This window comes from Hydra vulgaris, chromosome 05 (genome assembly GCF_038396675.1).
Source record: "Hydra vulgaris chromosome 05, alternate assembly HydraT2T_AEP".
Classification (NCBI taxonomy): Eukaryota; Metazoa; Cnidaria; class Hydrozoa; order Anthoathecata; family Hydridae; genus Hydra; species Hydra vulgaris.
Genome location: NC_088924.1, coordinates 20,907,501 through 20,925,764, shown reverse-complemented (window position 1 = coordinate 20,925,764; position 18,264 = coordinate 20,907,501). Strand labels below are relative to the sequence as shown.

General features: G+C 26.3%; 1 protein-coding gene across 16 annotated transcripts in view; it reads left to right on the top strand.

Annotated features, from left to right (window-relative positions):
• The window catches only part of LOC136080676 (A disintegrin and metalloproteinase with thrombospondin motifs adt-1-like), a 91,073-nt gene that overhangs the window by 30,893 nt on the left and 41,916 nt on the right, over nucleotides 1–18,264 (top strand). For 11 of the 16 annotated variants that reach the window (XR_010638592.1, XR_010638591.1, XM_065797629.1 and 8 more), the window contains exon 3: nucleotides 8,915–9,205. The exons of the other annotated variants lie outside the window; for them this stretch is intronic. Coding sequence is in view for 9 of the 11 variants with exons in the window: in XM_065797629.1 (XP_065653701.1) it covers nucleotides 8,915–9,205 (291 nt within the window). In the remaining 2 variants the exon portion in view is untranslated. The remainder of the gene's footprint in view (nucleotides 1–8,914; nucleotides 9,206–18,264) is intronic. 16 annotated transcript variants of the gene reach the window in all.

The following is an 18,264-nucleotide window of genomic DNA, read 5'->3' as shown; positions in this document are numbered from 1 at the left end:
TGCATTTCTGCATTTAAGTAAATCAATATTTTGTTTTTAAAAATTTTTTATTGCTAAAGATTTATAAGGTAGTACATTAAAATAGTATACAAAACGGAAACAAAATACAATATATAGTATACAACATTAATTATTATACAACACGGAAAAAACTTATTTAAAATCTATGCTCTATTATCTGACGTTTTCTTAAATGAACGGTCTGTTCGTGTTTTCTGTGCAATATTTCTTACTTAACTACTTCTGACTTTTACTTTAATTAACTTCTTTTGTACTCCAACTCACTTACTTTTGATTTGTAGAGAAAGATTATGAAACTTTTTATTAAGCTGAACTTTGCGTACCTTGGTAAGTGGCCTTCATACATAAGTTAATACAACACCAAAGTTGCATTTATTTTTTTTATTTTATTATTATATTTGTAATACCATTATCGTGTTTTGTTTTTATGTGTTTGGTTTTTTTATTTTTATAAATCGGCATTATGTTCATGTAAACATTTCATTTAAAAAAAATCCATTTAACTATCTTTAAAAGCATCACATGTTTCAATGTTACGTCTCCTTGCGTTAAAGTCTTACGTATCGTTACGTCAATATGTTATGTCTCCTAACGTAAAAATGAAACGCAACCGTTACGCAATATCGCTACGTTACATTTTACTTTATGCAAAAATATTATAGGGTTGAAAAATATATATTTTTCTCATTCTTTTTTTAAAACATTACAATTTTCAGGGTTTTTTTTCAATATCTGTCTTTTTAAATAGATTACAGCATTTTTAAAACTCAAAAGTATTTTAAATAGTTGTAGCAAACTGTTGTAAACAATTTTTTATAACTAATGTAAAATATAAAAATCTCTGAAAAAAACAAATGTTTTACATTATTTGAATTATGTTAACGGTTCTAAAGATCTTGTCTTTTTCTGTTTGGTTAATTCTTTTGTGAAATCCTATAAATCATTTTTCCATTGTTTAACTGTTTTTTTTTTTTTTTAATGCATATTATTTCATACAATAAATAAATAGTTTTAATTTTATTTTATTATGTAAAGTTTATTAATTTGCTGACCTGATGTCAAAAAGAAACATTTACAATATTACAAAATCTAAACAATAGCAATGAATTGAAGTGGAAATAAAAGTGTTTTAAAAAAAGAACTTTTCTGTATTTTGGATAACTTATAGCGATAGTTATCATTTATTCCAAACGCAGTAATGATTTTTTAGTCTTTTTTTACCCTTGTCTTCTCCCCCTCATTAATAGATCTGTTTGCGATCTTGCTATTTTACGTCCTATTATAATAATCCGCCAAATTAGCTAAAAAAAAGCAGCTTAATTAATAGTTTTGTCCTTGAGAGTTTATTTCGTAAAAATTGCTACAAGCAAATAGATATAATTATTCAACAAACCTAGCTACCCGTGATCTTTTTTCTTCTTTTGCTTTGTAAATAATAATAGTCTTAGTCAGAATTTTGAAGTTTTTCTATAGACTTAAATTAAAAACACCGGGTGAAACGTCACGATATTGTCATCTATACATAATATATGTAGGAGATACTTCAACACTATTATGTGTTTACGTTATCAATTAGGTAAACCTGCTTAAAGTAAGAAGATGTTCAATTCCGACGCTTTTTTTTTGAAATAAATAAACAAGGTTCTAAGGGTTCTAATGAGCACTATATATACGGAAAAAGTGCCAATATAAATTTTTAATGCAATTTTTTCTAAAGTTTAATAAAAAATCTCAAAGTAGTAAAGGAATAAGTATAAAAATGGTTGATGTGGAATTCCACACTTCAGAATATAAGGTTTACTATCAGAATACTATCAGTTACTTTCAGAAACTATCAGTTTACAATCGAATACCCAAAAAAGATTGAATAAATAGTAATATGGATGTCTGAACACTTCATCATCTTTAGAAAAATCTGAAAGGTATCATATTTTTGGAAATTTGATATTAAAATAAAGTCGAAATTTCCTTTAATTTGTATTTTTTCAGGTCAAAATTTATTAAATTAAATGCACATGTCCATATGCTAACTTTTCATGAACTTTAGTTTTGTATTTGTACATTAAAATCTGTTCAAAATTAGAGAAAAAGCATTTTTTAAGAACATTTTTGTATTTTTAAATATGTAATTTATTTAAATTTAGCTATGTAATATATTAAACATTATGAGTCTTCTGTTCTCGAAGAAGAAAGGAAATATTTAAAAGGAGATCGTAAACTTTTTTCAAGAAATAATCTGGTGTTGAAAAATGCAACAAAGGCATTACAGTGAATACAGATTTGCAAGGTCTTGTTTAAGTTTTTTGAAAGCATGAGTATTTACTGAAAGTTTTTGCCTACCTGACAGGATTATGCCCTAGTTTAAGGAAAAACTTATTTCTCTGCAAAGCTGATAAAATTGTTTCAGGCTTAGCTACTTTTGAATAGAAAACAGCTCATTTATCTACATTGAAAACTTCTAGAGTCTGATCAATATTATGCAGTATATGCAGTTTAGGAAGAAATAGATTTTTAATTAAAGATATGAAAGAGTGATCTAGTTTTAGAGTGATCTGCTAAAACTTTGCCATGCATGTTTATGCAAAATCGCTAAAGGTAAACCCCACAAATGCTCACCTTTGAGGACTAGAAAAAATCTTACTGAGTCTTCATTCTTTCAAAATATTTATTCTGATTAAAAGCAAAATATAGGAGCTCAAACCGTTCTCAGAACAGGTGAAAAATACTTAAATGAAAATAATTACAATAAAGAATCATAGAATAAACAGTTTTATTAAATAATCTAATTCAAAATGTATTATTTTATTATTAAGGAGAGAAAAGTATTTCTGTTACACTTGGAACCCGAGAAAGTGCTCATAGAGAGATTACTTTAAATGAGGTAGACGCTTTAGTAAAACCTTAAAACTTAGTCAGTTCAAGTCCAATTAAATTTTAAAAATATTGCGGAATAATGGTTTCAATTTTGAGTTGAACATGGGGAAAGCTCAGGAAAAATAGATTGAACTTCTTTCTAACTTTTGTGTTGCTGAATCATTAGACTTTTAAGAAAAGAGAAAAAATGATGACTATATTAAAATTAAACGAGACTTGGTTTACATTAAAGATACTACAACATTTCTAGATTTAATATACGATTGTTTAGACTTGCATGGATTAAGGTAACTATATTATTCAAATTCCATTATAAAATAGAATTATTTAATTATTTATTGTTTCAAAAGCATATATAACAATTTCGTTTTGTAAAAAAAACCTATAAATATACATTTAAGTATAACATAATAAATATATACATACGTATAACAGTCTTTCTTTCTCTATATACTGCTCTCTCTAATTATATATACTATATATGCTATATATATATATATATATATACATACATATATATATATATATATATATATATATATATATATATATATATATATATATATATATATATATAATATATATATATATATATTTATATATATATATGTATAGATATATATATTTGTATAATAATATATATATATATATATATATATATATATATATATATATATATATATATGTTTATATATATATATATATATATATATATAAATATATATATATATATATATATATATATTTTATATGTTTATAGGCGGAAGATTATTAAAGGTTATAGTTTTGTTGACCAAACCAACCAACGACAGAGCAGAAGATAGCAGTTCCAGAGGAACCTGGAACTGCTATCTTCTGCTCTGTCTTTGTTTGACAGTGACAGGGACTAACTTGTTGCTTGTTTTAGTCTATTGTGAAAGAATCAGTGAGAATCATATCAACGTGGCATAGATTGTTGAGAGATTTAAGTTGTATGAATGCAAATACACATTAGCTTCTGATATGAAGTTATTCAAAATCTTGCTAGCAGTTTGGTATGATGTTTTATAGTTAATCTACATATGGAAATGTGTCCTTTTTCGCCCAATATTATTTCTTTATTCATTAAATAATATATTTAACTTAATTAACTTTTACACAAAAGTTATAGGCTCATTGAGAAAAGATGCATGTGCTTGGTGCAAAGGTATTTTGAGCTATTTTCTGGCAAGCTAAGAACATTTCAGACTTTAATTGTTCTCCATGAAAAGTATTCACCAGTAGGATATTGGTTTAAAAGTATGAAAGAATATAAAGAACCTGTATTCCAATAAACAAGTACAAAGCACATTCTAATAAATTCAAATTTTATCATTTGTACCAAATTTATTGTTTGTGTGATAAATGGATAAAAAACTATCATTTCTATATATTTAGAATGTTATCAATCCTCGTCTGATCAAGATAGAAGACGAAGATAAAAGAAAATTTCATAAGGTTGTTTTTGTCTTTGGCTATAAAATAGACCCATTCTTTTCAGTTTCAGTTAGAAGTTTTACTCAAAAATACAAGAATGCACACAACTTTTGCAGAGAGGTAGTTGTAGTATTGAGAGGTTATTGTAGTATTAATTTTCGTTTTAAATGTATGTTTGTTTGGTTTTTAGATAAACAACTCACAGTTACTTGGAAGGTACATGCCATAACTGCTCATCTGGAAGCATTTGTTAATGGCCTCTCTCTTGGACAGTTTAATGAGCAGATAAACGAATCTTGTCAGACCAAGATAAAAAATGTTATAATCAGGTTCACAGTCTCAAATTAATCATTCTTATAGTACAGCAATATACACAAGGAAAGTAGCAAAAGAATTGCCGAGTCTTCAATTCAAAGAACTTATAATTCATTGAACATATATAGCAGAAAAAAATTTGAAATTATCTTGAAACATCGACAAATAAGGATTTCAATGTGTTAGGGAGGAGGGTGGGGGGAAGGGGTAAGGGATACACGTGTCCCCCGGCACCCGGTGTGGTCGGCCCTGTGAAATAATGTTTCAAAAAACGTATATATTAGTAAATAAAAAATACTTTTAAAACATTTTAATTGAAATTTATTTTATAATACAACTATGCAGCATACTATGTTTCTAAACTAGTTTTAAGCAAATAAAACGTTATATAACCTACTTAAAGCAAAATTATATAGCTTAAAATTAAGTGTTTGATTTTAAACGTTATATTTTATTTCAGATTTAAAAATAAAATAAAAATTTTAAATAAATTTTTGACAAAATTTTCATGTCAACTTCCTGAAAAATATTTCCGCTCAAAAAAATAAAATATCCTAACATCAAGATAAAATGTTTACTAATTTTTTTAGGGTATCTTTAGAGTACTATGGTAGTAGGCTTAAAAAGTAAATTTCTAAACTGTAAAGGAATTAAACATACAATAACCCGAATTGTACAGGTCTTGACAATTATTATGTAATTCTTTGTCATCTTCGACTTCATTTCACTACATTATATAAATAAAAATGAAACTTTTGGTTCATTACTTATTGGAATAAAAATAATAATATAAAAAAAATATATATATATTTATATATGTATAGAAATATATATATATATATATATATATATATATATATATATATATAATATATATATATATATATAAATAAATATATACATATATATATATATATAAATATATATACATACATATATATATATGATGTATATTTTCATATATATATATATATATTTAAATATACATATCTATATATATATATATATATATATATATATATATATATATATATATATATATATATATATATATATATATATATATAAACACATATATACAAGTGTATATACATATAAATATATATATATATATATATATATATATATATATATATATATATATATATATATATATATATATATATATATATATATATATATATATATATATATATATATTTATGTATACTATGGTTAGAATTCAGTAAATACGGCTGCGTATAAATATTTTTAAAATAATATATATTTATAATAATATAATATTATTTCGATATTTCGGCGATTTATTGTGATCTGTGTCATCAGGTATAATAAATGAAATAGTTACAAAGATATCGTTATAGTAAAAACAAACCGTTAAAAAGATAACACTAAAAAGCATAATATAATAAAAAACCTTTTTACTCAAACAACTAAGATTTAATAAAAAATGGATCCCCAGGTTTTAGTTTTTACGTTATCACTTTCATCCCGATTGAGAACCACATTACCATTTCTTAACTCCTGTCGAACCCTAGCTTTGCTTATCTCGAGTGACTCTCTGGTTTTCCGAGTTCGATATTCTTGGGATACGGATATTGTTTTGGAGCGCAACCAATTAAACTTACCATGGCATGTTTCGGAATGTTCAGTTGCACCTGAACTGGAATATTTTTCTTTCAAGCTATTTCTGGTGTTCAATACATCTCGATATCACCTACTTATTAGTTTCACCAATGTATTTCGTACCGCATGAACATTTTAACTGGTATTTGCCAGGGTTTGTATATAGTTATAGTTTAGTTTTTTTGTTGCAAAAATTATTTCTTTAATTGGGAGTTGATGTGAAAATAACCTTTATGTTTTATTTTCGAAAATCTTTACGAAGTTTTGGACCAACAATTGGTATCCAATGTAGTTTTATAAAGAGTTGTGTATCTAATGGTTGACATGTGGTATTTTTTGAACCTTTTTTGAAATAGTCTATAGTAATATTATTTAGAATGTTCTTGTCGTGGCCATTTTCAACAAATATGTCTTTTAGAAAATCAATTTCTTTTTTAAGGTGTTTTTGAGAGCAAATTGTTTTTGCACGACATAAAAATCCTTTGAAAACGCCAATAATAATGTTAGGATTAATATTCGAGTTAGATTTAAGTTCAACATTTGTAATAGCCTCCTTTCGATGTATTTGAAATTCATAAGCTCCAGAGCCTATGTTTGTAATATTATTATCTAGGAAATTGAGTTGTTTGAAGTTGTTTTAAAGTTCCAACATTCTAAATAACATTACTATAGACTATTTAAAAAACGGTTCAAAAAACACCCTTTGTCAACTATTAGATACCCAACCCTTTATAAAAATTCCTTGGATACCAATTGTTGGTCCAAAACTTCGTAAAGAATTTTGAAAACAAAACATAAAGGTTATTTTCACATCGACTCCAATTTTAGAAGTATTTTTTGTTTGCATAACAAATGATTTGGGAATAAGTAGTAAATGTTAAAACAAAGGAAATGTCCAACAACTTTATGAGTATAGAATCGGAAGTGGAGGCAGCATTTAAAAATTTTTTTTTAATTCAGCTGCTGAAATACCAGTTATATTTTTGAAAATACCAAGTTATTGTAAAAGTTGCCATTAATGCTGTTTGATTTTTGATTAAAAAAATAAAAATAGACTTCTGAACTCTATTTGTTTTGTAAATGAAGCTAAGCAATGGATAATAGATCCTTACGAAGTTCAAGTTTCATTTGATATAGTCAATATAAATCCATCCATACCCATTGGCGAAGCAATTCCGGTTATTATTGATTTAATGAACGCTGACATTGATGACTTAAAAACTCGAACTAAACTCACTCTTGCAGACATTCATCAATTAATTGAACTTTCATTATGCATATGCTATTTTTTATATGAAGACAATATCTGAGTAATACCTAATTAAGGTCCTATAGCTTTATCTTTAATGGTTGTTATGGCGGAGGCGTTTTTACAAAATATAGAAAGAAAGGCCCTTAACATAGCAATAGTTTATACATCCGAACCAAAAATTTACAAGAGATATGTAAATGATTGTCACGCTCGCTTCGCTCCAATAAAACAACAACAAATGTTCCTGAACATCTATAATGAACAACATCCTGCCATAAAAAACACAGTGGAACTTGAAAACAACCTCAAACAACTCAATTTCCTAGATATTAATATTACAAACACAGGCTCTGGAACTTATGAATTTCAAATACATCGAAAGGAGGCTATTACAAATATTCAACTTAAACCTAACTCGAACATTAATCCTAACATTATTATTGGCGTTTTCAAAGGATTTTTATGTCTCGCAAAAAGAATTTGCTCTCAAAAACACTTACAAAAAGAATTTGATTTTCTAATAGACATATTTGTTGAAAATGGCCACGACAAGAACATCCTAAATAATATTACTATAGACTATTTGAAAAACGGTTCAAAAAACACCACATGTCAACCATTAGATACCCAATTCTTTATAAAACTACCTTGGATACCAATTGTTGGTCCAAAACTTCGTAAAGATTTTCGAAAACAAAACATAAAGGTTATTTTCACATCATCTCCCAATTTAGGAAATATCTTTTGCAACAAAAAAACTAAACTACCACTAAATACAAACCCTGGCGTATACCAGCTAAAATGTTCATGCGGTTCGAAATACATTGATGAAACTAAAAAGAAGGTGATATCGAGATGTATTGAACACCAGAAAAATAGCTTAAAAGAAAAATGGTCCAGTTCGGGTGCATCTGAACATTCCAAAACATGCCATGGTAAGTTTAATTGGTTACACCCCAAAACATTATCTGTAGCCCAAGAATATCGAACTCGGAAAATCAGAGAGTCACTCGAAATAAGCAAAGCTAGGGTTCGACAGGAGTTAAGAAATGGTGATGTGGTTCTCAATCGGGATGACAGTGATAACGTGACAACTAAAACCTGGGGGCCATTTTTTAATAAAGTCTGCTGACGTCAGTTATTTGAGTAAGAATGTATATATATATATATGTATATATATATTTGTATATATATAAATATATATATATATATATATATATATATATATATATATATATATTGGTTATTTCGAAAAAGTAGCTTGATTGCTACCTATAATTTATTATTGAATTTTATTTGTTTGTATTTTGAAGATAATAATTCTTCATATAGTTATATCTATAAGTTTTTATTGTTATAATTCTTTATTAGTCACAGTATGCGAAGGATCTTCAAAAATAATAGCCTGTCCAAAAAGTTCTATAATAAAAATTGAAACTGCAATGTATGGTTGTCTGAGCACTCAAAAATGTCCAAACAATAGTGAATCGAATTTGGTTTTTTTAAAGTCATCAAACATTGCTTATATAATTCAAGAGTTGTGTGATGGAAATAGCAGTTGTTTTATTCAATCTAACAATAACAGTTCTGGTGGTGATCCTTGTCCGGGCATTAAAAAGTATATGTCTATCAAGTATATGTGTTATCCAGAAGCTGAATGTGGTAAAGTAACTTATACAATTAGCTACGTTATAAGGTTAAATGTACTTACACTTAACCAATAAAATTTAGGTTTAAAAAGTGTTAACACTTGTATAATTATAATATAATAATTATAACTAATAAGAGTGGATGCAGCATTTTTTGTTTCAAATAGCCAACTTGCAGACATGAAGCAAATTCCCAAAAAAGTTTTTTCTTGTGTCAAATAAATATACTTAACAAAAAACTGCAATAATTGAAGCGTGGAAACAAAAAAAAAAAAAAATCTCTTTGTTACACCTGCCCTAAAAGAGAGCGCAAGAAGTTGATAAAATATTTTTTTACTGAATTCAACTAAGTTTTTATTATATCTAACATATCAAATTTCATTCAGTAACATAATGGTGTTAAAAAGTTATGACTATATAAAGTGTGATCCCCCTCAATTTAAGAAGGATCCATACTTAATTGGGGTCTAGTTTCTGAGTGCTTATCAATTGCTTATTAAAATTCAAAACTTATCAATAAATATAATTTAGTTAAGAGAAGTGAAAAAATATTTTTAATAACTTTTTGTTTTTATATTTAGGGGATGTGTAGCAGAAATTTGAGACTTTTTTTACCTAAACTTCTATCATTGCTATTTTTTATTATGCATTCTCATTTGACATAAGTATAAAGAAATAAATGTTCAGAGTTTTCTCTAAGTCTTAAAGTAGACTTTATTTCAAATTATAAAAACATGCTAGATCCACCTCTGATTATAATAGTTTGAACTTTATTATAGATATATATATATATATAAATATATATATATATATATATATATATATATATATATATATATATATATATATATATAAAATATATATATATATATATATATATATATATATATATATATATATATATATATATATATATATATATATACATATAAAAGATTTTTATTTTGAATTTAATATTGTGCACTATGTCAATCCTCCTTTATTGGTCCCATAGTAGACCACCATAACAACATCTGAGCTCAAAATCACTGTTTAGCTGAAAAAGGTGTTTTAGAAATGACTTGGATACAAATTTTTGTGATTTTTTTTTGTTTTTTGATTGAAATTTCAGTAGTATTCAATATTTTTATAAATTAATTAAGTTAACCTAAAGTTAATCATCTAGTTCATTAGTTTTGACTGCTATACTTACAGCAACCTTGAAAAAAATTCATATTTATTTTATCCTTATTATAATTTCGATGTTGTAAAATATTTTTTTAAATGAAATACTACGGAATGCAAAAAAAAATAAGGTGGTGCAAGAATTATTTAACTTTTGTTGCAAAAAGTGCATTTCAAAAACAAAAATGCAGCCATAAAGTGATTTATTTTTGTTAATATTCTTTAAGTCTTGTTTAATAGCACATTGGGGCACCTTCTGCCAGTTGTCTCAAACTACCATCATCGTGTCTTGTTGGCTGTCTTGAGAATGTGTCATTCAAATGAAATTCTGCATTTATTTAATTTGTTTTTCAACCCTGTCATTAACTACTTCTACTTGATGTACACTAGACACAAATGTCTTGTAAGATTCATTGTTGAGATTTTTCTCCAAATTTGGTATTCCTTCTTCTTTCCTTGAGAAAATGTCATCTTTGATTATACCAAAACGGAAAAAAAAGAGATAAGAGTCTTAAGAAAAAAGTGTGATAGCTTTGAGAGGAAAAAAACCTGTGTAAAAGGTTCTGGTTGTTCTTTGTAAAAGCTCTTTATCTCTGGAACATCATGTTTTAACAATTCCAAAAGAATATCCATCCTCTCTTTTCCTACTAGATGCTGGTCAGTTAAATCAAAGATAACACATTGTGGTATAAATACCAAGTGTGTCTGAGAATATTAAGATTGAAGCTTTGCCAATTTTTCTGTTCTTCTTAGAGTAAAGTGATCTATCATGATCTGCAATGAAATCTTGAATGGTCTTAAATCATTGGATGGAGCCTGAACTACCACTGGGCTCTTCAAAAAGAAAAAACAGTGAAAGATCAATGTATAATCTGTTGCATCATGAATCAAAATAATCTTTTTGATACTGAGTCGCTTGTTGTAGTTCTTGGTCATTTGCATAGCTAACAGATACAATAAATCAGTTATTAATCTTGCCTTGGGATGTGCACTTGGTTGTAAAAACCTGAAGTTCAATAAATGTGCGCCGAGGTAAAAAGCTCTTAGTTGACATAAATACTTGTAATCACCTCTGTCAAAAATATTTTTTTTAAGAGCTGTTGTGCAGAACTGCATTATTTCATTTGCAAGAATGTAAACGAGGGTTCCAAATGCAAACTCAGGTCTGTTCCAATCAATTTTCTCATTGTTAGCTAATTTATTCAAACCTTTTTCAATCTCAGGCCAAAGATCTTGATGCTTTTTGTATAAGGATTAACTGGGTCCGTTTGTTTCTTCCTGTAATTCCATCATAACATGATGAACATTTCGTTCCATTATATTGTGACTAAACTTGTTATCATTACTCTTATTACTGTTATTGTTGTCATTACTCTAAGAAAAGAAAAAAAATGCCTGTAATTTAAATAGTAAAGCATCGTACCTGTACATGTGCCAAAAAATTGGAAAAGGTAGAGAATAAACTGCAATATTTCTAATTGCACCATTATGTTATCCAGTGTTTGAGCGAATTGTGTCAGCGCAACCTATGATCTGGTCTATTAAGCCTTTAAATTCCACTTTGGATAGCCAGTGCTTGATCTTTCCCTTGGAGGAGGATACTTCAAGTGTTCCCATATTATGCCAAGTGAGCCAGTGTCTGGAGAGGAAACAGGAATTGCCAAGCCTTCCACTATAGCCGAAATCTTGACCTCCATCATATACAGTTTGACTAACTTTGTTTCAAAGTGAAGAACAAGTTTTAAACCCCTTATTTTATCCGGGATCTGCTCTCTTACTATAAGTGCTTCCTTCTCTATAATAACAGGGTTTTTTCTTGCCATCTGCGACTTAGAATAGTTCAATCTGTCAATATCTACTCCCCCAGCTTGGATTAGGGAAAAAAACATTGCTGTTTCAGGTCTTACGCTAACTTGATATCTAAAAAAAAAACAGAACATAGTTATTTTTTAAACTATGTAACGTTTAAGTTGTTTTAACTTGAAGTTTTATATATACTAGCAATATGCTTCACTTTTTATCAATAAACATATTTACCTTGTCAAAACTGGAATCCGCTCTTCCAAAACATTATTCAGACTAAGTTGAAAGCAAATCTTGGTTCAATCATACAACGTTTTTGTATCAGAGTTTCAAAGTCTGAATCACAATCTGTTCTACTACATCCGCTTGAGAAGTTTTGCTTTAAATTTCTAAAAAATTCTCAATTTTCTCTTTTTTTCCTTTCTTTTTCCAGTAATTGGCTTTCTCTTTCTTGTTCAACAATTGGTCTCATTCTCTCCTCCTGTTCTCTTCTTCTACCATCTTTCTTAGCAGGTTATTTCATCTTATGCTCACCTTCAGCACCTATTTCAGTAAATGTTTCGTCATTTTTATTGGACATCTCAACCATATCCCTTTTCAAACATCTCTTAAAAAAAATTAAATCCCCCTTTACAGCCTCTTTATTCTTTCTATGATTCTAGCAAACTACCTTGAAAATGTCTTCCTTGTGTATAGAAAACAAAACGTTGGCTTTGTCTAGGAGCTCTTGAGTGTGTTGGCTCATGGTTTGCTTTGCTTATCTCTAGGGTTCTCATCTTTAAAACTCTAATGTAATGGGTAAAACGTGCAATGATTCTACTCCTAAATTAAAATGTAGCAAAATTTAAAAAATGTCAACATTTTAAAATTTAGCATAAAAACTTTTATGTAAATATATTTTACAGATAAATATGTTTAACAGAACACTTAATTTTTATGACAAAAGATTTTTATATAGTCACTTTATTGACCGTTCCCTGTTGATAAAATATTCATCAAAGTCCATTTTATTTTTGATTCTTAATCAGCTCCCTTATGATGCACAAATTTGATACTTCGTTTCTGGTATCAGCATAACACATACCGCCACTGGACTTAAGCTTGCCTGAAATCCCCAGAGGTCATCCAATTTTGAATGACAATGTTTTGATTGCAGTTGCATGACTCCATTTAATCCAGTAAACTCTGTAACAAACTTCCACACCAGTTAGAAGTCTAATTGGAAAATATATCTGAAAAGGGTGTACCAGCAGATAAAGATTTCTTCTTCAACTTGCTTTTCCACCATGCTTTGCACTAGCCATATTTAGTATTCTATTTTCTATATTATAAAATACAAAAGAATTGGTCACAAAATATACTAAACTTTTATATATTTTACAAATATATATCAAAATTACCATTAAGTAATTAAATTTATAATACTCAAATTAGAATTAAGTAGCATTAAACAATATATACTGCTACTGTTTTTCAACACTCTAGTAATTGGTAATATATTAAAAATTTATTTCTCCTCTTTCTAAATATGTTTGTAGAGTTTTAATCATAAAATGAAAAAAAACTCATTAAAACGTTAATGAAACTTTTTTCTTTAACATTTAAAACACTTTCAGGTTAACAATGACTTTAGGCCCAGTTGTTTTTATAGTGGTCTACTGGGACCAATAAATAGAATTGACATAAGGCACAATACTAAAGTCTAAAAATTCTTTTTTCTGAGACAGCCTAGTAAACATTTTTTTTTTAAACATTTTTGCTTCCAAAAAGGCTGGAAGCAACCACTAATTAAATTTGGAAGTTACTGGAAGAAAAAAGATAAAGATTGTAGAGCAAGATAACGATTGACAGACAACTTAAAGGATTTCAAGTTATATGAATCAGGAAAGCAAGATGAAGAAAGCGAATTTCAAATAAATGATGTGCGAGGAAAAAACTAGACATATAAGCGTTTTTGCAGCACTTAGGAACAGTCAAAGAAAAAGGATGAGACTTAATTTAATGACAAGTAACACGAGAATGAACTTTAGTAGATAGCACAAGAGACACTAGCTCTTTAGAGCAGTGCCCACTTTGGTATTTGTAGAAATAAGATATCTATATCTATATCTACATCTGTATCTATGTATATATATATATGCATATATATATATATATATATATATCTCCATATATATATATATATATATATCTCCATATATATATATATAAATATATATATATATATATATATATATACATATATAAATATATATATATATATATATATATATATATATATATATATATATGTATATATATATATATATGTATATATGTACATATATATATATATATATATATATATATATATATATATATATATATATATATATATATCTCCATATATATATACACACATATATATATATATATATAAAGATATAGATATATAGATATATTTGATAGATATATATAAATATATATACATATATATAAATATTTATACATATATATATATATATATATATATATATATATATATATATATATATATATATATACATATATATATATATATATATATATATATATATATATATATATATATATATAAATATATATATATATAAATGTATATATATAAATATATATATATATGTATATATATATATATATATATATATATATATATATATTTATATATATATATATATATATATATATATATATATATATATATAATAGATATATATATATATATATATATATATATATATATATATATATATATATATATATATATATATATATATATATATATATATATATATATACATATATATATATATATAGTAGCATGCAAAAGTAACCGGACAAGAGCATAACTTGAGATAACTTTTGAATGAAGTCTAATTTCTTTTAAATTTTCACTAAAATGTCTAAAAATTGATTACAAATCAAAAAACAAATGAATTTTTACTAAATTTAACCAATCTAATCTTGAAAGTTCTTTTAGTTAAAATATGCGCATGCAAAACTATCTGGACAGAAAAAAAACTCTTGAATTAGATTTTTTTTTTAACGGTTTAAAAGTTAAAAATGCTTTATTTTAAAGTAAATTGCTTTAGTACATTGACTGGATGTCCTTAGCATTGAACCCTGCTTGAGAGTGACAAGGCATTGAGTTCACCAGTTTCATAATCACAATAATTTAGATTTTTCCCCATACTTATTCAGAGTATTCATTAAATCATGTTTACTTGTTGTTTTTTGACCTGAAATTTATCAATCAATGAGCTTACATAAACATTTTGATATATTTAAGGTCAGGACTTTGCTTAGGCTATTCGATTAGTCCGACTTCTTTGGTTTTGAAAAAGTTTTTCACAAAGGTTGAAGTGTGCTTTGGGTCATTGTATTGTTGAAACATCGCTCCTTGAGGCATATTGTCTTTAACATGTGGTAGCATAACATCTTTAACTATACAAAAATAACTACATTTATTTGTCCATTTTACCATTAATCAAATGGATATGACCGATACAATCTCTATTCAAGTTAGCTCAGTTCATAACGTTTCGACCTCTGTGCTTTACTGTTGGTAGCTGGTATTTAGGATCGTTTTTATGGCTTTTGGGTCAACGGTCTTATCTAATATTTTCAGATCCAAATAACATAAACTTAAATTCATTACTAAAAAGTACTTTCATTCACTGTTTTCTTGCCTAACTCAAATTTTCATTAGCAAATCTTAAGCGTACTTTTTAATTCTTTATATAAATAAAAAGTTTCTCTGTTGGACGTCTTCCAAATAAATTTGCAGACCTCAAAGACAATTGATTTTATCAACACTACATTTTACTTCATAAAGTTCTTTAATTTCAGCATTTACCAAGACAGCATTTTGCTTGAAACAATTTTCAAGGTTCAAGGATGGATATTTAAGCAGGACAATGACCCATAGTACACTTCAAACCTTGTGAAAAATTTTTCAAAACCAATGAAATCGAATTAATGGAATAGCCTAAGCAAAATCCTGACCTTAAATATATTGAATGTCTATGTAAGCTTATTGATCGATTAATTTCAGGTAAAAAACCAAAAAGTAAACATGATTTATTGAACACTCTGAAACAATGATGGGGAAAAATCAAAAATATTGTGATTATGAAACTGGTGGACTCAATGCCTTGTCACTCTCAAGCAGTAATCAATGTTAAGGACTTTCCGACAAAGTACTAAAGCAATTTACTTTAAAATAAATCATTTTCAATTTTAAAAATGTTTAAAAAAAAATCTAATTTAAGTCATTTTTTTCTGTCTGTATACTTTGCACGCCCATATTTTAATTAAACGAACTTTCAAGATTCGATTGCTTAAGTTTAGCAAAAACTCATTTGGTTTTAGATTTGTAATCAATTTTTTGACATTTCAGTGAAAATTTGAAAAAAATTGGACTTTTCATTTAAAAGTTATCTCAAGTCACGCTCTTGTCTGGTTACTTTAGTACGCTACTGTATATAAATATATGTATATATATATATATATATATATATATATATATATATATATATATACATATATATTTATTTTTATATATATACATATATATATATATATATATATATATATATATATATATATATATATATATATATATATATATATATATGTATATATATATATATAAATATATATATATATATATATATATATACATATATATATATATAAATATATATATATATATATATATACATATATAATATATATATATATATATATATATATATATATATATATGTATATTTATATATATATATATATATGTATATATATATATATATATATATTATATATATATATATATATATATATATATATATATATATATATATATATATATATATATATATATATATATATATATATATGTATATATATATATATATATATATATATATATATATATATATATATATATATATATATAATTATATCTGTATATCTATATCTATCTATTTGTTTTGAAAAACATATTGTTCTTGTATCCTGGTAAATGAGATTAAAAATACTTAAGACAAAGACTTTTTTTGTTCGATGATGGTTTATTTAACTTAGTATTAGGTCTTTGTTTAAAATTATAATTAAATTTATTTATTTATTAAATTATTATTTATCTAAATATTCATTTATCTAGATTTAAATTTAATCATTTATAGTTATTAATTCTCAAATAAATACCCTTTGAATGGAAGAAAAAATAGCAGTGCCAATCGTAAAACAAGTAAAAATGTTACAAATGAGCACATTGAAATGTATAAGCATTTAGTTGAAAAAAATGAATCGAAAAAAAGGATTTCCACTTCTCTTAAAATATTTAAATGCACAGTTCAAAATTTTGATGTTAAGTTAAACAGAAGAGAACTTGACAATATGACTGCATTCAAGTTGTTTTCTAATAAAGAACGAGGTAAAAGACATATAAACTCTAAAATAAATAATATTATTGAAATATGCATACAAGAAATTAATCTTTGTATGCAAGAAGCAATAAAAGAAAATCTTTCTGCCGCAGGTTTCAACAGGTCTTAGCCTACTATTTCAAGAAAACTCAAATGCTCACATTTATCAAGAAAGTGTGTTATGCGTGTGCCAGAAGAACGAAACTCAACATAAGTTTTTGATGCACACTATGCATTTGCAAGGAAAATAAACAGAGTTTCAAATAAAAAACTTATTATTTGGATAAAACTGGATTTAATGTGCACACAGATGTACCAGAAATTTTACAGTCTGCAAATCGTGGCAAGAATGTTAGTTTAATTTGTGCTGTTTCAACAACATGAGTGCTGGCTTATGAAATAAAAACTGGAGGCTGGAATGCAGATTTATTTTGTACTTTCATGACTACAATGTTGGCACCAGGGATTTGGAATGTAGACGTGGAAGCGCCGGTGCTTGTTATGGAAAATTGTAAAATCCACTGGATTCTTTCTGTTAGACAAACACTAGCCTTTCATGGCATAGCTACTAAGTATCTGCCAGCATGCGCGCCAAAACTTAATCCAATAGAAGAATTTTTTCTTCTTTAAACCTTACTTACAAACAGGGAGAAATGCC